We start from the raw sequence: 21,694 nt of genomic DNA on the forward strand, positions 1-21,694 counted from the left end.
AGCAGGGATGGACGTGTTAACTGGAAGGTTAGGAATCATCACTGGATGTAAGCCATAGTTAGCAAAAACTGGACTTTGGGATGTAAAACTGTGTTTTGAATTGTTATAAGCAAATTCAGCTGTCGCTAAATAGTCCACCCAGTCATCTTGAAGGTATGAAATAAAGCAGCGGAGGTATTGTTCGAGAGTCTGGTTAGTCCTTTCCATCTGACCATTGGATTGAGGGTGTAATGCAGTAGACAAATTAACAGTCACTCCCAGAACTGTACAGAAGCTCTTCCAAAACCTCGATGTGAATTGCACCCCTCTGTCAGAGACTACATTGTCAGGAATTCCATGCAGCCTAAATACTTCTGTGATCATTAATTCTGCGGTTTGTTCAGCTGTAGGAATCCCTTTAGTTGGGATGAAGTGGGCCATTTTTGTGAGTCAATTCACCACAACAAGGATCACAGTCATCTCTTTAGAAGGAGGTAGATCCACGATAAAATCCATTGAGATTGATCCCCAAGGCCTGGATAGAATTGGAAGGGGTTGAAGAAGTCCTAATGGAGAAGATGGTGGTGTTTTGTTTCGTGCACATGTTAAGCAGAAGGAAACATACTTCTTCACATTGTTCATACAACTAGGCCACCAAAATGAATGAAGCAGTAGTTCTTGGGTCTTCTTAACTCCAGGGTGTCCTGCGAGTTTAGAATCATGGACTAGTTTGAGAACTTCCAGTCACACAGCTCCAGGAACATATATTCTGTGGTTCAGCATCCAAAACCCATCCTTAAAACAGAGATTGACATCCTTCGGGGGATGGTCAAGAAAAGGGTCATCTTGGTATCCATCTTTAACCTTGGTATAAAAACTTTAGAGTCCAGTATTCTCAAAAAATTTTTAGGGTATAGAATGGTACCGTCAGAGTTTGAGGTTCAGAAAAAATCCTGGACAGTGCATCAGCCTTGCCATTTTTTGATCCAGGCCAATAGGAAATTATAAAATATAATCTGGAGAAAAACAAGGCCCATCGTGCTTGTCTTGCAGACAATCTTTTAGCTGTATGGATGAACTCCAGATTCTTGTGGTCAGTGAGGACAGTCACTGGATGATTGGCACCTTCCAAAAGGTGTCTCCATTCGGAGAAGGCAGCTTTAATGGCTAACAGTTCTTTATTTCCAATATCATAGTTCCTTTTTGCAGATGACATGGTGTAAGAAAGAAATGCACATGGGTGAAGTTGCATCTTGTCTCCAACTCGCTGAGATAACACGGCTCCTACTGCAGAATCTGAGGCGTCCACTTCCACAACAAAAGGTAATTCCGGATTTGGATGGACTAGTATGGGTGCAGAAGTAAAAAGAGTTTTTAATTTGTCAAAAGCCTCCTGTGCCTCAGAAGACCAAAAAAATGCCTTGGTTTTCTTTGTAAGTAAGGTGATTGGTAAGATGATCCTTGAGAAGTTTTTTATAGATCTCCTGTAGAAATTGGTAAAACCTATAAAACGCTGAACGTCCTTTAAATTTCTTGGAGTAGGCCAGTCAACTATCGAATTGATTTTGCTAGAATCCATGCTCAGACCTTCTGGGGAGATGATATATCCTAAAAATTGAATCTTGGATTGCTCAAACTCACACTTTTCGAGTTTGATGTAGAGATGGTTCTCCTGTAGACGTTCGAAGACTAATTGGACTTGCCTGCGATGTTCCTCCAAGGTATCTGAAAATATAAGAATGTCGTCCAGATAAGGAACAACAAATTGGTCCAAGAAATCTTGAAAAACATCGTTGATGAAATGCTGAAAGGTGGCCGGAGCGTTGGTAAGGCCAAAGGGCCTGACCAGATACTCAAAATGTCCTTATCTTGTTCTGAAAGCAGTTTTCCACTCATCCCATGGGCGAATCCATATGAGATTGTAAGTCCCTCTTAGATCCAGCTTGGTAAAGATCTTCGCAGAAAGGATTCTTTCAAATAACTCAGGAATTAGGGGAAATGGGTAGTGGTATTTGACTGTAATTTTATTTAATTCTCTGTAATCGATGCATGGCCACAGAGTTGAGTCTTTCTTTTCTACAAAGAACAAAGGTGCCCCGGCTGGAGATGTGGAAGGTCGCATGAAGCCTTTCTCCAAATTTTCATCAAGGTATTCCCTTAGTACTTTTAATTCTGGTTCAGAAAGGTTATAAATCCGCCCAAATGGAATGTTTGTTCCAGGAAGCAATTCAATGGGGCAGTCATAAGGACGATGAGGAGGCAATTGATCAGCTTTTCTCTTTCTGCAAACATCAGAGAACTGTTGATACTGAGGTGGCAGTTTATCTTCATTCCTATGAGAAATTTCTGAGACTGTGGTTTGTTTGAAAACAGGTGGATTACTATGGCAATTGTTCTTAAAGTACTCAGATGGAAAACTAATGGTCCTTGATGCCCAATTCATAGAAGGATTATGAACAGAAAACCACCAGGGGATTCCTAGAATCACTGGAAATTTCGGAGACGAAATAAGGTGAAAACTGACAGCTTCACGATGGTTAGGTTCAATAGAAATCTCAAGTGCAATTGTCTCATGCGTAACAGGTTCAGAAGATAAGGGTGAACCGTCCACTGTTTCTATTTCAATAGGCATGGATTTGGTCCTACTTGAAATATTATTGTTGAGTGTGAATTTTAAGTCCATAAAATTTCCTCCTGCTCCAGAATCTAGCAAGGCAGAACATTGTATTTTTTGGGTGCCTATTATGACCTGAATGGGGATGACAAAATGAGATGATGACAAAGTTATTTTGTCTTTATTTTGTGTTACCGATGAGACGGTCTGCATAACTGGATCTGGCTGTTGAAAAAGGTCCAAATTGCTTGCAGACCGGGTGTTTGTGAAGGCTATAGTCTTCTTGTTAGGACAATTAATGGCAAAATGTCCAGAGCCCCCACAATAGAGGCATAGGTTCTCTGCACGTCGCCTCTCCTTCTCTTGGGCTGGGAGAGGTTTTCAGATGACATCAATTTGCTTGGGTTCAGATGCATTTTCCGTTCCTTGTTGATGGTTTGCTGCTGAAAAGGAGAAGGCCGGATTATTTTCAAGGACCCGCAGTCTTTCCTTTCTGCGTTCAGTAAGCCTCTGATCAATTTGGATGCATAATTGAATGAAGTCCTCCAAATGATCTAGGGTTTCGACCCTGACAAGCTCATCCTTCACTAGCTCTGATAATCCTCGACGAAATTGACTCCTCTGGGCTGCTGGATTCCATGTGGTGTCAGCCACCCAGCGGCGGAGTTCTGATGTGTATTCAGCAACCGAACGTCATCCTTGACGTAAACTATGCAATCTGTTTCGCTGTGGCACAGCAATTTGGGTCATCAAAAACTTGATCCATAGCTGTGATGAAGGAATCTAAGTTACTGAGGAGGTCACAGTTCTTTTCCACATATGGTGAGGCCCATGCAAGTGCTTCATCAGTCAGGAGTAGTGTTGAGCGATACCATCCGATATTGAGAAATATCGGATCGGATTGGATCGGCCCAATACCCAAAAAAGTATCGGGTATCGCCGATTCTGATACCGGAAGTCCCATTCAAGTCAATGGGACAGAAATATCGGAATTAAAAAAACCCTTTCTTTACTTGCACATCCAGTTCGGGAGGGGGGAAGAGTGTGGGCGGTGTGTGGGCGGACACTGTGCGTGCCTGTGTGTGCGGGCGGGGTCTGTGCAGGCCTGCCGGGGGTCTGTACGGGCCTGGCGGGGTCTGTGCGGGCCTGCCGGGGGACTGTATGGGCCTGCCGGGGGCTTGTGCCAGCTGCCGGGGGCCTGTACGGGCCTGCCGGGGGCTTGTGCCGACTGCCAGGGGTCTGTACGGGCCTGCCGGGGGCTTGTGCCTGCTGCCGGGGGTCTGTATGGGCCTGCCGCGGGCTTGTGCCGGCTGCTGGGGGTCTGTACGGGCCTGCCGGGGGCTTGTGCCGGCTGCCGGGGGTCTGTACGGGCCTGCTGGGGGTCTTGTGTGTGTGCAGGCATCGTCCGATGGGACTACAAGTCTCATCGGGCAATGCCTGCTACAATGACAGTGATTGACACATTAGTCAATGATGGGACAGTAGTAGTCCCATCATCCGGCTAATGTGTTGAATGTAAAAAAAAAAAACATACATACTACATAAATACATAATACATATATACAACATTCATACATACTACATACATACTACATACATATATACATACTACATACATACTACATATGTACAACATTCATACAGCATGCATACATACTACATACATACTTCATATATACTACATTCATACAACATACATACATACTACATATATACTACATTCATACAGCATACAGTACATACATACATACTACATACTACATACATACTACATATATATAAAATTCATACAACATACATACATACTACATGCTACATACATACTTCATATATACTACATTCATACAACATACATACTACATATATACTACATTCATACATACATACTACATACATACTACATATATACTACATTAATACAACATACATACATACTACATACATACTACATGTATACTACATTCATTCAACATACATACATACATACATACTACACATTCATACAACATACATACATACTACATACTTACTACATACATGCAACATACATACAACATGTTACAGACATACAACATACATACAACATACATACTACATACAATACATTCATATATTCATACAATACATACATATAGACATACAATACATATAACATAGAGTACATACTCACCAATACTTGTCACTTTGATGCCCGAAGCCAGTGTCATCTGTGGAAAAATATGAAAATAACAAACAAGCAACATACTCCCTGATCCGCAGAAATCCACGAGTGTCCCACGCCGATTTCCTGTGGAGAACAGCAGCATCAGCTGATGCGACTGCTCTCTACGGGGCTCCAGGAATACAATGACGAGAGGTAGGTATCCTTCCGCACTGTATTCCTCCGCTACTGTGTAAAAAAAAACAATCCCTAATCTCACTTTTGGCATTGCTGTGTGAGAAAGTTCCCACGCAGCTTTTGCCATAAAGTGAGACCAGGGACTATTTTTTTTACAGTGGTGGAGGAATACAGTGCGAAAGGATACCTACCTCCCGTCATTGTATTCCTGGAGCCTCGTCGAGAGCGGTCGCATCAGCTGATGCTGCTGTTCTCCACGGGAAATCGGCGTGGGACACTCGTGGATTTCTGCGGATCAGGGAGTATATTGCTTGTTTGTTATTTTCATATTTTTCCACAGATGACACTGGCTTCGGGGGATCAAAGTGACAAGTATTGGTGAGTATGTACTCTATGTTATATGTATTGTATGTCTATATGTATGTATTGTATGAATGTATGAATGTATTGTATGTTGTATGTATGTTGTATGCATGTTGTATGTATGTAGTAAGTATGTAGTATGTAGTATGTATGTATTGTATGAATGTATGAATGTATTGTATGTAATATGTATGTTGTATGTATGTTGTATGTCTGTAGCATGTTGTATGTATGTAGCATGTATGTAGTATGTACTATGTATGTATGTTGTATGAATGTAGTATATATGCAGTATGTATGTATTGTATGAATGTATTGTATGTAGTATGTATGTAGTATGTTGTATGTCTGCAGCATGTTGTATGTATGTTGTATGTATGTAGTATGTAGTATGTGGTATGTACAGTATGTATGTTGTATGTATGTAGTATGTATGTATGTATGTTGTATGAATGTAGTATATATGTAGTATGTATGTATTATGTAGTATGTATGTATGTTGTATGAATGTAGTATATATGTAGTATGTATGTAGTATGTATGTATGTTGTATGAATGTAGTATATATGAAGTATGTATGTAGTATGTATGTATGTTGTATGAATGTAGTCTGTAGTATGTATGTATGTTGTATGAATGTTGTATGTATGTAGTATGTATGTATGTACTGTATGTTTTATGAATGTAGTATATGTGAAGTATGTATGTAGTATGTTGTATGAATGTAGTATGTATGTAGTATGTATGTATGTTGTATGAATGTAGTATATATGAAGTATGTATGTAGTATGTATGTATGTTGTATGAATGTTGTATGTATGTAGTATGTATGTATGTTGTGTATATGTAGTATGTATGTAGTATGTATGTAGTATGTATATATATATATATTATATATTTACATTCAACACTTTAGCCGGATGATGGGACTACTACTGTCCCATCATTGGCTAATGTGTCAATCACTGTCATTGTAGCAGGCATCTCCCAATGGGACTTGTAGTCCTATCGGACGATGCCTGCACACACACAAGACCCTCGGCAGGTCCGCACAGACCCCCGGCAGCTGGCACAGGCACCTGGCAGGCCCGTACAGACCCCCGGCAGCCGGCACAGACCCCCGGCAGGCCCATACAGACCCCCGGCAGCCGGCACAGGCCCCCGGTAGGCCCGTACAGACCCCTGGCAGCCGGCACAGGCCCCCGGCAGGCCCGTACAGATCCCCGGCAGCCGGCACAAGCCCCCGGCAGGCCCGTACAGACCCCCAGCTGTCGGCACAGACCGCGCATCATGATGCGCACAGCCCGCGCATCATGATGACATCATTTCAGCAGCCAATCACAGCCACAACAGTGGCTCATTGCATTATGGGGACTTACGATTCCGGTATCCGATATTGAAAAAATATCGGTACTCGGTATCGGAATTCCGATACAGCGAATATCGGCCGATACCCGATATTTGCAGTATCGGAATGCTCAACACTAGTCAGGAGGTTAATCATTAACAGCACTTTTTTCCTGTCACTGGTAAAAGGAGTAGGTTGCATCTGGAAGTAAATCCAGCATTGGTTGAGGAATCCTCGATAATGCTGAAGATTCCCACTGAACATGGCAGGCAGCGGCATCCGTGCATTTGAGTCTGAGCTTGAATTGCGCACATCCAGGAATTGCCTTTGTAACTCAATTATTTCCTGCTGTTTACCCGATACCACGGTTTGAAACGTAGAAAATTTTTCTTGGTAAGTGGTACCGAAGTTTTGAAGTTCAGCAACTTGCTGCCTCAAGGTTGTTACAACGGACTCCATTTTGGCACGAGATTATTCTGTCACGGTCTGTACTGAATTGGAGTCTATATTATTGCAACCACTAGGGGGCACATAGGCAGATAATGTACCAGATGACAGCCGGGGATCGGTACACTGGAAAGGCAGTTCGGTAGCAGAGGATCAAGCAGATAACATAGTCAGATGACAGCCGGGGGTTGGTACACTGGAGAGACAGTTCGGTAGCAGAGGATCAAGCAGATAACGTAGTCAGATGACAGCTGGGGGTCGGTACACTGAAGAGGCAGTTCGGTAGCAGAGGATCAGCAGAAGGAAGAGCTTGACTAGAGGCTGGAAGCACAATAATCTCGCACTGCAGCAATCACAAGGCCAGGTTTATATAGGGCATGTAATTAGCAATCAGAGGGCCAATTAGAGAACACAGGGTGGAGCCGATCAGGAACAACAGTCACTGGTATCTGGGTTTAAGCAAGGAGCTGTCCAGCTGACTTGAATAGCTCAGGAGGTATAGCTGCTTGGTCGTGGACAGGATGTACTGGGTTTGATTCCTGACACCGACATCCACAGATGGCGGTTGTGCTCACAGGCCAACACCGTGCATGACGCTTGGCCTTTGCCACAGAACACCAGGATTGGCAAATTCGCCACTGGCGCCCTGTGCGCTTCATTGATGAAAGCAAATTCACACTGAGCACATGTGACAGACGTTACAGAGTCTGGAGACGCCATGGAGAGCAATCTGCTGCCTGCAACATCCTTCAGCATGACCGGTTTGGCAGTGGGTCAGTAATGGTGTGGGGTGGCATTTCTTTAGAGGGCCACACAGCCCTCCATGTGCTCACAAGAGGTAGGCTGACTGCGATTAGGTACCGAGATGAGATCCTCAGACCCCTTGTGAAACCATATTCTGGGTTCCTCCTAATGCAGGACAATGCCAGACCTCATGTGGCTGGAGTGTGTCCATTGAAGCTATGGACTGGCCCGCTCATTCCCCAGACCTGAATCCGATTGAGCACATCTGGGACATCATGTCTCGCTCCATCCAACGCCACGTTGCACCACAGACTGTCCAGGAAGTTGGTGGATGCTTTAGTCCATGTCTGGGAGGAGATCCCTCAGGAGACCCTCATCAGAAGCATGCCCAGGCGTTGTACAGTGGGGAAGTCACACAGGAACGTGGAGGCCACACACAATTCTGAGCATCTTTTCCTTGTCATGAGGCATTTCCACTGAAGTTGGATCAGCCTGTAATTTTTGATTTTGAGTATCATTCCAAATACAGACCTCCATTGGATATTACTTTTGATTTACATTGATAATTGTTATGTTTTATTGTTCTGAACAAATTCCATTATGCAATGAATAAAAATTTGCAACTGGAATATTTCATTCAGAGATACAGTATCTAGGATGTGGTATTTTAGTGTTTCCTTTATTTTTTGAGCAGTGTATATTCATATATATATATATATGTGTGTGTGTCACTGACATCTCTATATCTATGTGTTCTATGTATGTACAGTATATCTATTCTATCTACTCTATAGTAACCTGTCAATATGTGGCACATGTGGCACATGACTTGCCGGCTTTTATTCTATTTATCTATCTATCTATATATATATGTATATACAGTGGGCAAGGAAAGTATTCAGACTCCTTTAAATTTTTCACTCTTTGTTTTATTGAAGCCATTTGGTAAATTCACAAAAGTTCATTCTTTTTCTCATTTCTGTACACTCTGCACCTCATCTTGACTGAAAAAGAACAGAAATGTAGACAGGTTTTTCAAATTTATAAAAAAAGAAAAACTAAAATACCACATAGTCATAAGTAGCCAGACCCTTTGCTCAGTATTCAGTAGAAGCACCCTTTTGAACTAGTACTGTGTGTGCTTTTACAAATCAAGTCCAATCATTTTAATTAAACACAGCTGGACTTCAATGAATGAGTAGAACCATCTCAAGGCGGATCACAAGGAAATGGACAGCATGTAACTTAAATATGAGTGTCTGAATACTTATGACCATGTGATATTTCAAATTTCAAAAACTGACCGTCAAATCCAAGTATAAGAATAGTGTGAACAGGTGCTTAACCTAGAGTCACCAACTCAAATACATTCAAACAAAAAAGGAAGCACACTGTTGCGCCATAACACGCAAACATCAAAATTGAAAAATTAATTGCATTACTGCATTAGACGTAAGAAAAATTGAGAAAGTTTAGAGCATAAATTTGCCAAGTTATGTGTACCTGGAAGCCACGGTAAGGCATTTCTCATTTTCCAAGACCCTATCTAATTCCAATCCTCACTTAGACTGAAGTCCTCATCTGAATGGGAACCTTAGTAAATCCTCTGTTTAGACTGAAGTCTATATCTCTGTGGAAGGGAGGTGGCCCTGCTTTGATTGAAAATGCCTGCGACTAACAGGTGGAGTGCTCAGTCAGAAGGCTAATGAATACAAATTTCAAAAACTGACCGTAACATCCAAGTATAAGCATAGTGTGAACTGGTGCTTAACCTAGAGTCACCAACTATGATATTTCAGTTTTTCTTTTTTAATAAATTTGCAAAAATTTCTACCTTTCTGCTTTTTTTTTCAGTCAAGATGGAGTGCACAGTGTACATAATTGAGAAAAGCATTTACCAAATGGCGGAAATGAAACAAAGAGTGAAAAATGTACAGGGGTCTGAATACTTTCCATACCCACTGTATTTTTTATATATTGTGAGTGTTGGCTCACTCCGTAGCTTTCAGAGGTAGACACAGGAATGCTTCTTAGGTAAATCACCTGCTGGCTTATTATAGCACAGTATAAACCCTGGCAGGTTTTAACAACATAAATATGGCCTTTCTAACATTATGGTAAAACAAAAGATAAAGTATAGCAAAGTCTATATCATTGTGAGATTTGCCCGCTCCAACCACCATATGTTTTCAGCTCCTCCTGGAGTCACGGCCTGGAGTCTTTCCTCTCCAAACACACAACACAGAAAAAAAACAGTGGCTACACATATAACTTCCCAGCCACACCCTTGAGGTGGAGATGTCATGAGTAGTCATTCTGCCCATCTCTCACCTAGTCACCAAACCCCAGACCCTTGTAATGGCTGGTTAACCCCTTCAGCTGTTTTTTGTAAACATTGCATTGTGCAACAGTGAAATCATGAGGACTGCTGCCGTCTACATACTGAACACTGACAGAACTCCGCTATGTCAGTGTAACTACTGCCTCTGCAAAGCGCAGCAGATGAGATAACTTTGCACAGAACATAGTAGGTAGTGATATATAGTTAATCATGGTGAGCACATTAAACGTTGACTTTTTTTAATTAACTTTGCATAGATATGGGCGAACCCATGGCCATGCGGGTTTGGTTGAATATTTAAAAAAAGTTTAGCTTCGTTACCAGAACTGTACCTGAACTCGACCTGGACCCCATTCAGAATGTGAGGCCTGAACATCCGTTGTTTGCCACACTGTCATTTGCGTGACAGCATGGGAAACATGGGCTCCGATCGACGGTAAGATTGCTACCATTGGTTAGAGTGCTGCGGTTCCCATGCCGTCAGATGACAGCACTGCTATCAAATGATCTGATAGCAGCGATAGCAGGCAAGGCTGATGACAGTATTCATCAGTTGGCGCCTGTGCAATAAATTAATACATTTATAAAAATGATGTGGGTTCACCGCTATTTTTACTAACCAATGCAGGTAAAACTGACATCTGCGGGATGCAACCCCCAGCTGTCAGCTTAATATTAGTAGGTTATCAAAAATAGAAGGGTCCCCATAACATATTCTTTAATTATTTAAATAAATAATTGAAAAAACGGGCTTGAGTCCCCCCATTTTTTACAAGCAGCCAATCTAAAGCAGACAGCTGGGGGCTGGTATTCTCGTACTGGGAAAGGGCCATGGATATTGGTTTTCCCCAGCATAAAAATGGCATCCTGCAGCTGCTCCAGAAAAAATGCATATATTAGATGCGCCAATTCCAGCACCTTGCCCGGCTCTTCCTACTTGTTCTGTTATGATGGCAAGTGGGGTAATAGGTTTGGAGTCATCTAGTGCGGGACACTGTGCATTATCGGTATAATGCAGGAATTTGTGGATGGCCTCAAAACGCGTCCGGGCCATGACCATTCGGAACACTGGAGTGTTATATAAAATATCAACACTCCAATATTGCCGAAGTTCTGGCTTCATCAGGAGCCCCATATGAAAGACCAGGCCCCAAAACTGCATCATTTCAACTGCGTCTACAGGAGACCAGTTAGAAAATGATGAATGCGGGTTTTGTTCCAAAAATTGATGAGCGTACAAATTAGTTTGCTCCACAATGAGGTTAACAAAATCCTCAGAGAAAAAGACTTTGAAAAAGTGAATTTCTGTGAGGCCAGTGGCGTCAAACTTGATTCCTGATTCTGCCACAAAATCAGGAATCAGTGGCTCATAATTTTCGGGGAGCGAGGTCCATACGGGGTCTGCTGGTTCAGCTGTGGAAATGGTGGGCGCTGCCTCAGCTTCTGTCCTGTGGCGTCTGCATGGCGGTTACACAGGACCCGAGGAGGTAGATGAGAAGAAGGAAGAGGATGAGGATGAAGTATCCAAAAAGTACAGAAATGTGGGATCCTGTCCCTCGCTATCAGTGTCGAAGGCAAGGAAAGAATATGCCTCTTCCACTGAATAGTGCTGCTGGGACGAACGTGATGAGTAGGACATTTTTTGTGTGAATATGGTGCTTTGTATGCACTTTATTGATAACTGTATGTGTATGTGTGTGGGGGGATAGTGATTGGTGTAAACTATTCTGAAAAGAAAAAGCTATAAGAAAAAAGCAAATAGGGAGAAAAAATGCCTGTGAAAAAAAGTCTAAAACAGCAGGCCCTAGCTCTGATAAGTGAACTGCATTACTTATCAAAATTCGGCGGCTGCTGGATGTGCGCACAGAAATGGCGAAAATAAAAGTGTCTAAATCAGCCGGCATAAGCTCTGATAAGTGAACTGTTTCACTTATCATAGTTCGGCGACACCTGTATGTGTGCACGGGGGAGGCTCAAGGGGGGGGTGAAAAAAAAAGGAAAATGGCAGGCACAAGCTCTGATTAGTGAACTGCATCACTTATCAAAGTTTGGCGACTGCGGGATGTGTGTACGGAGATGCAAAGGGGGCTGAGAAAAAAAGCGAGCACGAGTGTTGATCGGTGAACTGCATCACCAATCAATGCTCGGTGGTTGTGCAAAGGGGGGGTGGAAGGGGGTAAGAAGAGGGGTAAGGGGGATGGGGGATGAAGAGAGATCGGGCAGGGATCAGGGATCAACAGTTAGCGTGGTGGTCAGGTGGTCCAAAGGCGAGTAAAAAAATGGTAAAAGGCAGGCACAAGCTCTCAAAAGTGAACTGCGTTACTTATCAAAGTTTGGCGGCTGCAGGATGTGTGTAAGGAGTTGGCGCAAAGGGGGCTAAGAAAAGAAAGCAAGCACGAGTGTTGATCGTTGAACTGCGTCACCAGTCAATGCTCGGCAGCTGCGCAAAGAGGTGTAAAGGGGGTAAAAATAGGGGAAAGGGGGTATGGGGGATTGGAGTGGATGAAGAGAGATCGGGCAGGGATCAACAGTTAGGATTGTAGTCAGGTGGCACAAGGGGGGTGAAAAAAATGGAAAATGTGTGCAAAGAGGGGTTGAGGGGGTAAAAAGAGGGGAAGGGGCATGGGGGAATGGGGTGGAAGAAGAGAGATTGGGCAGGGATCAGGGCTCAGGTAACACAGTTGTAGTGTCTCTTTTTTCTTTCTTCTGTCCTCTTTCCTCAACAGGGATTGTGGTGTTACAAGCTGCTGTGGCACCACAATACCCAGCACAGGAGCTCTTGCTGTGTGACCGCTCTGCAGGAATCCTCAGCTAGAGTGAGGACTCCTGCAAAGCAGTCAGACAAGTCACTGGCAGGTGACAGACAGGCCACAGAGTGGTCACACCGCTGCTGTGACTTGTCATTAGTGGGATTGAATCCCACCAATCCCACCAATCACTGCTGGCCCTGGTGACCATTGCAACTGCCTAGGATCGGAGCTCACAGCTCTGATTCCTAGGCAGGTCACAGCCAGTTCACCAGCAGGGCACAGAGCAGTCACAGCATGACCGCAGCTCTTCCCTGTGATTGGTGCGATCGACAATGACATCGATCGAGCCAACCAGCTCCTGCAGGCCCTGCTGAGCCTGTGCTAGGCTCCGGCCTAAGATCGGTGCTATTACAGCACCGATCCGAGACGGTACCAGCAGGGCACAACACGGTAATACCGCCACTGTTCCCTGTGATTGGCGGGATCGATGCGATCGGCGATCACGCCAATCCGGAGCATCTTTGCCAGTGCCTGGCGTTGCCAGGCACTAGCCTAGGATGGAGTACATCGGTACTCGATCCTAGCTTGAGACTTCATTTTTTTAGCCACTGTGATTGGCTGAGACAATGAGAAAGACTGTGATTGGCTATTCAGAATTGAACAGCCACTCACAGCGCTTGGGGGGCCGGAGGACAGGATCAGAGACCGGGAGACTGATACCATCTTCCCTAAGGTAAGATGGCATCAGAATTTTAATGCGATCACCGAGACTTAAGTCGTGGTATCGCATTAAAGGGCATGACGTACTATCCTGTCCATGGTCATATGGGCCCGAGTCACCTGGACGGTATAGTACTTCAGATGTCAGAAAGGGGTTAAGCATGTGTAAAAGCACAGTCAGCTACAGTTTTGTGCACTTCTGAAAATAAATAACTCTGCTGCCTCATTATAATGAATGAATCACTTGAGGATTTCTTCTGAATCAAGAAAGATATATATCTTTGTATCGTGTTAGCCAGTAGATAGAAGAATATTTAGAATTGAGAGTCCTCAGTGATTGATACCTTTTAATGGCTAACTGAAAAGATGGTAACAAATTGCAAGCTTTCAAGACTACGCATGTTTCTTCATCAGTCTAGACTAATACAAAATCTGAAGAATCACGTATTTATACACAAGACAGCACAGAAATAACTCAATAGATAAGACAAGTAATGTGAAGCGGAATAGTCATTATGGGAGAGAGATAAGTATAAATATTGGAGCAGTTCACAGATAAGCAGTGTGAAGGTTTTATTGCCCTCTGATTGCCGGTCTGGTTCTGTGTTGTGATGACCCCAGAAGGTCTGAGGAGCAAATTCCTTAATTGATGTAAAAAGACATAAATCCATGCGACACATTAATACCTGCACTGAATGTGTCGAAAGTTTTCATAAATTTGTACTCAGAGATTCTTCTGTCTCTCTGAGACTTGAAGTTACCTTTTAATACAAGTAATTTAATGTCCATCATGCTATGACCAGGGATACAAAAATGTTTTGCCACAGGTAGTTCCATTCTTTTTTCTCTTATTGTGTGGCGATGAGAATTCATCCTTGTTCTCAGTTTTTGCCCGGTCTCCCCCACATACAGACCTCCAGTTGGACATTTAGTGCAAATAATTAAGTACACCACATTAGATGAGATGCAGCTGAACGTACCTGGGATCTTGTAGTCCTGATGTGAGTTGGGGATCTTTATCTTGTCCGTGGTCATTAGAAATGGACAGGTTTTACATTTTTTCTGGGTGCAAGGAAAGGTTCCTGCAGCTGTTGGAGAGGACAGGGAGCTTCTGACAATTATGCTTCTTAAATTTGGGGGCTGCCTAAAACACAGCAGTGGGGGGTCTGGAAATATGTTTTGTAATCGGGCATCTTTTTGCAGTAAAGGTTTTACTTTCCGTGCAGCTCCCCTTAGCACCTCCAGATTTGGATTGTAGGTGACCACTAGAGGCACCCGATTATTCTCTTCTTTAGCTTTGTAATGTAGCAGGTGATTCCTTGATATTCTGGTGGCCCTTGTAATTTGGTTTTCAATTGTTCTTGGATGGTAGCCCTGATTCAAAAAGGTTTTTCTGAGGCGATCAATGTGTTCATCTCTATCCATGGGGTTGGAACATATATGATTGTATCTGATGGCTTGGCTGTAGATAATAGAGTTCTTTATGTGTTTTGGATGGAAACTGTCCCATTTGAGGTATGTTGGACGGTCAATTGGCTTCTGATACAGGGATGTCTCTATTTCATTGTTCTTTAGCTTAATGATGGTGTCTAAAAAGTTAATTTCAGTACTGGAATAGATGAGTGTTAAGTTGATGGTGGAATGAAATTGATTAAACTGTTTGTGGAACGTCTGTAGCTGTTGCTCAGACTCAGTCCAGATGATTAAAATATCAGCAATGAAGCGGTAGTATGCCAGAGGCCTGATGGGACATGATGACAAAAAGTCGCTTTCAAGCTTGGCCATGAAAAGATTTGCATACTGTGGAGCCATTTTACTTCCCATAGATGTGCCAGTCTCCTGTAAATATATCTTATTGTCAAATTCAAAGTAATTGTGGATGAGGATAAATTTTGTGTGTTTCACCACAGAATTTGCATCATTCCCGGTGTTTTCCACGAAGACTTTGCAGGCATTTAATCCATCCTGGTGTGGGATATTGGAGTACAAAGATTCCACATCCATGGTGGCCAGGATGGTTCCTTCTGGTAGAGGACCTATTGCTGCTAGTTTATTCAATAGGTCAGTTGTGTCCTGAATGTAGCTGGGTGTATCCTTTACTAGGGGTTTAAGAATACCCTCTACCCATCCAGATACCTGCTCAGTAAGGGTGCCCACACATGAAATAATCGGCCTCCCTGGATTTCCAGATTTGTGGATTTTGGGAAGCATGTAGAATGTCCCTATTCTTGGACTCTCTGGTATCAGGTCAGTGCCTCTTATGGATCCGTCAGGCAGACCAGATACTAACTTGTTTAGTTCCTTGTAATAGTCCTGTGTAGAATCCGACTCCAATTTTCTGTAGTACCGTGTGTCCATAAGTTGTCTGTTTGCTTCCTTCATATAGTCTGATGTGTTCATCATGACTATTGCACCTCCCTTGTCATCAGGACTACAAGATCCCAGGTGCGTTCAGCTGCATCACATCTAATGTGGTGTACTTAAGTATTTGTACTAAATGTCCAACTGGGGATCTGTATGTGGGGGAGACAGGGCAAAAACTGAGAACAAGGATGAATTCTCATCTACACACAATAAGAGAAAAAAGAATGGATCTACCTGTGGCAAAACATTTTTGTATCCCTGGTCATAGCATGATGGACGTTAAATTACTTGTATTGAAAGGTAATTTCAAGTCTCAGAGAGACAGAAGAATTTCTGAGTACAAATTTATGAAAACTTTCGACACATTCATTGCAGGTATTAATGTGTCGCATGGATTTATGTCTTTTTACATCAATTAAGGAATTTGCTCCTCAGACCTTCTGGGGTCATCACAACACAGAGCCAGACAAGCAATCAGAGAGCAATAAAACCTTCACACTACTTATCTATGAACTGCTCCAATATTTATGCGTATCTCTCTCCCATAATGACTATTCCACTTCACATCACTTGTCTTATCTATTGAGTTATTTCTGTGCTGTCTTGTGTATAAATATGTGATTCTTCAGATTTTGCATTAGTCTAGCCTGATGAAGAGACCTGCATAGTCTCGAAAGATTGCAATTTGTTACCATCTTTTCAGTTAGCCATTAAAAGGTATCAACCACTGAGGACTCTCAATTCTAAATATTCTTCTGAATCAAGTCATTCGGAGGTTTAGATTGGGAACCATGATATATTTGCTTAGCACAGAGCACAGGATAAATGTGATCTAAAATGTTATGTAAAATGTCCCAACAAAAGTTTTAACTCAATCCTCAAAAAAACAAATTTCCACTCAGGTCCGTCATCTGTTAACGCAAATATAAGGTCTTCCTCATTACTGGTAGCAAAAAAGCTCTGGGAAAGTGTTATGGCTCCTCGCCATCCCCTAAAAATAATCCAGAGAATTCTGCACTCACAAATCCACACGGTGTTACTATCAGTGTGTCAAGAGTGGAAGAAGAGGGTAGCATTGTCAATCCAACACAATGGGAAGCACTTTGAACACATTTTATAAGTGGTCATAAACTTGTAAATAACTCATGAAAGTATAAAGTTACGTTAAAACCAAGCACACCATTGTTTTTCTTGTGAAATTCTCAAAAAGTTTGATGTGTCACATGACCCTCTTCCCATTGAAAAAAATAAAATTGGATCCAAAATGGCCAACTTCAAAATGGCCACCATGGTCACCACCCATCTTGAAAAGTTTAACCCCTCTCATATACTAATGTGCCACAAACAGGAATTTGATATCACCAAGCATTCCCATTTTATTTAGGTATATCCATATAAATTGCCTACCCTGTACAATTCTGTGACACACCTTTGGTATCAATATGATCACTGCAACCCTAGATTAATTCATCAAGAGGTGTTGTTTGTAAAATGGGAGTTCTGCTGCTCCTTATGAGGAGTTCTGCTGTTCTTGCAGCTCAGGGGTTCACCAATGGCTCATGGCACCCACAAACCATCACAGTAAAATGTGCACTATAATATGGTGCTTTTCCCTTCTGAGCTTTGCACTATGCCTGAAAAGTGTTTCCTATTTACATGTAGGGCATTGGAACATTCAGGAGAATTTTTTACAACAAACAGGTCAATTTTTTTTCTATTAGTCCATTGAAAAATTAAAAACATGGGGCTAAAACAACATTTTAGTGGTAAAAATGTAAATATTCTTTCTTCAACGCCTAAGAGTATAAATTATGTGAAGCATATGTGGTGTCAATATGATCACTGTACCCCTAAATTAATTCATTGGGGAGTGTAGTTTGTAAAATGAGGGGGGTTTCTTCTGTTTCGGCACTTCAGGGGCTCTTCCAATATGACATGGTACCGTCAAACCATTACATCAAATTATGAACAACAAAATGGTGCATATTCCCTTCTGAGCTTTGCACTCTGCCTTAAAATTAGTTTTTGAGCACATATGGGGTATTGTCGTACTCAGGAGAAATTGCACAACCAATTTTGGGGTCCAGTTTCTCCAACTATCCTTGCGAAAATGAAAAAATTTGGGGCTAAAACAATAGTTTTGTTGGAAATTGTTTTTGCTCATTTTCACAGATAAACGTAAAATTCTGTGAAGCACCTGGGGGGTTCAAAGGTGATCACTATATATATTCACATAAATTCCTTAAGGGGCTTAGTTTCCAAAATGTGGTCACTTGCTTGAGTGTGCCACTGACTAGGCACACCAGGAGTTCTCCTGTTACCCTTGTGAAAATAAAAAATTGGGAGTAAAATAACTTTTTTGGGGGTAAATCAGATTTTTTATTTTCAGCTTAACATTATAAACTTCTGTGATGCACTTGGAGGTTTAAGCTGCTTACCACACATCTAGATACATTCCTTGTGGGGTCTAGTTTTCAAAATGGAATCACATTTGTGGGGTTTCCACTGTTTAGGCACATCAGGGGCTCTCCAAACTGGACATGGCATCTGCTAATGATTTCAGCCAATTTTGCGTTCAAAAAGTCAAATAGTGCTCCTTCCCTTCCAGGCCCTGCCATGCACCCAAACAGTACTATTCTCCCACATATAGGGTATTGGCATGCTCAGCAGAAATTGCACAGCAAGTTTTGGGGTCCATTTTCTTCTGTTTCCATTGTGAAAATAAATAAATTTGGGTCTAAAATATATTTTTTGTGAAAACAAGTTAAATGTTCATTTTTTATTTCAACATTCCAATAATTCCTGTGAAGCACCTGAAGGGATAATAAACTTCTTGAATGTGGTTTTGAGCACCTTGAGGGGTCCAGTTTTTAGAATGCTGTCACTATTGGTATCTTCTCTCACATAGATTATAATAATAATAATCTTTATTTTTATATAGCGCTAACATATTCCGCAGCGCTTTACAGTTTGCACACATTTTCATCACTGTCCCCGATGGGGCTCACAATCTAAATTCCCTATCAGTATGTCTTTGGAGTGTGGGAGGAAACCGGAGAAACCCGGAGGAAACCCACGCAAACACGGGGAGAACATACAAACTCCTTGCAGATGTTGTCCTCGGTGGGATACGAACCCAGGACCCCAGCGCTGCAAGGCTGCAGCGCTAACCACTGAGCCACCGTGCTGCCCAATTCCCTCAAAGTCACATCTAATGTGGTGTGGGCCTTAAAAAAGATGGTTTTGTCAATTTTGTTGAAAAAATGAGACAACAACATGACTTGAAAAAAATACATATTGCTACATAGGTGTAAAGGAAAAGTTAGTACTGTACCTCTTGAAGGGCGAGTTGAAAAATCCAAAAATGTTGTGTGGTCCTGAAGACGAATAATGTTCTGGTCCTGAAGTAGTTCAGGGTAAAAGGTAGAGAAATCACTTATGCATACAGGATATATTATAAATAAAAATAGTCAATTCATGCAATAAAATAAATTGTTCCTTATTAGATAGTTGGCACTCAGGTTATGATAAAAAATATTTAACAATGGATCTTAATGTAGACAGACATGGTATATGGGAGCAACATAAAAAAGATCTACCATATAGTCTGTTTCTATTTTATTCAGCACAATGAATGGAGAATGGTTTCTAATGAGGGTACTTACAAGGCGGTCTGTCTGCTGGCAGATGTATCCACACAGTTGTGTCTTGTCTATTCAGCAGATAACACAGTTGGGGAACAACATGCAGAAGTCATGGAGACTGCTGGCCCTGCTCCTACTATCAGCCCAATTATCTAGCAGGGGAATGTGGTGCATGGCTGGGGACTTCTGTAGCTGGAAGGGAAGGTATGTACAATTTTTGACATGCAAATACTTGACATTTTACTAATCCACTCATGAGAAGGCTGATAGGACAGAAAGTACTGTATATATGAAATGCTTCTCTGTTCACTCAGTATATTAAAAGTGTATAGTATCTATTATGAGCTTGTGACATAAGCTATTTCATTAGTATTTCATTAGTATTTCTACATTTTATTTTGCTTAGTTTACAAGTAAGCCTACAAGCAAATGTGCTAATTTACAATAATATCTTAGTGTGTGTAGGTTGGCAATTTATAACTTTGGTTTTACAAATGAACACTTTTCACATGGATGCATAGACTATAGATCTAGAACTGGTCCACGGATGTCAAATCTAACAACAATTGATTACGTGATGCTTCCTGTCGTTACATTGTGCAATTTGGCCTGTATTCTGGTGATAAGAGATTACCAAGGCCAGGAAAAGGATTCTGCTGAGCAGCAGAACGTTATCACTCTCAGGAAAGCTGACCCTAGTGGCATAATGAATATAACTTAGTTATTTGCTCCTATGTGTATAACTGGTATTGTACTAGCAACTGCTAAAATAAGTATGAATAAAAAGGTCCTCTCGTGGAGACCAGAATGAACAGAAATGAATGATGGATGGTACATGGAGTTGGTTGGCGCTCTTTTACTTTCAGGTAGATGTAAGAATAATTGAGTTGATGGTTTGCACAAATGGAAGTTCCCCTTTATGTCATACATGTTACATAATTTTTGGCAGCAGGTTCCCAACGTACTGGAGGTAATGTGCTGGTGAACAGTCACGATTTTTAATTTCACTTAAAGGAGGAGATTTTGTGGCCAATAAGTATTTTGTCAGTTGCTGCGCCTTTTAATTTGGGCAATTAGGAATCAGGTACAAGCAGTCATATGTACCTTTGTTTGGGTGATCAATGCTCCATATAAAGACCCTTTAAGGCTGGCCATACTTCTGGGAATTTTTCATCATACCTAACTAAACTCCAACTATATTGATCAATAAGTGCACACTTCACATACCACAAATGACCATGTACAAAATATATCTAGAGAATATGTGGAAATAATTCATAATATGCTGGAAAATCACTTCAATTGTTGGTGATTTGGGATAGAAATTATCATTGCAAGTGACTATGTTGTTGACTGTGAATATGGGAAGGAAATCAATCAAATCCAATGGAGTCAAGAAACTAATCACCTTTATATTCAAATTAATTGATGTATTTTCAATCATTTAATATATTTAATCCATTTTGTAGTGGTCTTAGTTGGGAATCTCGTTCACGAGCTGTGGAACAAGTTCACCTGCGCTGTACAGAGGGTTCATTGGAATGGATGTACCCAGTTCGGGCCTTGCGCATTATTCTTGAACCCAACATTATCAACAGCAAGCATACCATTGTCTGCATAAAGCCTCGTTCACAATTCCAAGGCGCTAACCTTTATGTCGAGAGGAGAAGAGAGCTACACCTGCTAGTTAGTGAGATAGATGGATCACGGAAGGTGCATTGCTTTGGCATGGACAGTTCTCATAGAGTAGCTCTGTTCTTACAGGCCAGTCCACCTGAGGATCTGAACAGGAGGACAGCAGCGTTTCAGTATGAGCTTCTCAACAGCCTCTCTTCAGGACCTATATTTCAAAAGTTTGCACTAGTGGAAGGTAAGACTGTAGCTTTATGTTATCACATAGAACTTAGACTGAGAAAAAATAATTGTTAATGTGTGTAGGTGATGGGGCATGTGTTTTGTCATTCATTTTATTATTCACATTAATGTGTATGCGCTAGTTTGCTATTGCAGAATGCATTTTTTCTTTCATCTAAACTAATCTC

At 41.8% G+C, this 21,694-nt stretch overlaps 1 protein-coding gene across 4 annotated transcripts in view; it reads left to right on the forward strand.

Annotated features, from left to right (window-relative positions):
* LOC141088669 (meteorin-like protein) overlaps positions 1 to 21,694 on the forward strand; it is a 39,522-nt gene that overhangs the window by 13,082 nt on the left and 4,746 nt on the right. For 3 of the 4 annotated variants that reach the window (XM_073574824.1, XM_073574825.1, XM_073574826.1), the window contains 2 exons: positions 19,729 to 19,856; positions 21,122 to 21,522. In XM_073574824.1, coding sequence (XP_073430925.1) covers positions 19,729 to 19,856; positions 21,122 to 21,522 — 529 coding nt within the window. Of the gene's footprint in view, positions 1 to 19,638; positions 19,857 to 21,121; positions 21,523 to 21,694 lie in introns of those variants that run through there. The other variant, XM_073574823.1, reaches the window with a different exon arrangement.

This window comes from Dendrobates tinctorius, unplaced genomic scaffold (genome assembly GCF_039654945.1).
Source record: "Dendrobates tinctorius isolate UK_male_01 unplaced genomic scaffold, ASM3965494v1 ptg000040l, whole genome shotgun sequence".
Classification (NCBI taxonomy): Eukaryota; Metazoa; Chordata; class Amphibia; order Anura; family Dendrobatidae; genus Dendrobates; species Dendrobates tinctorius.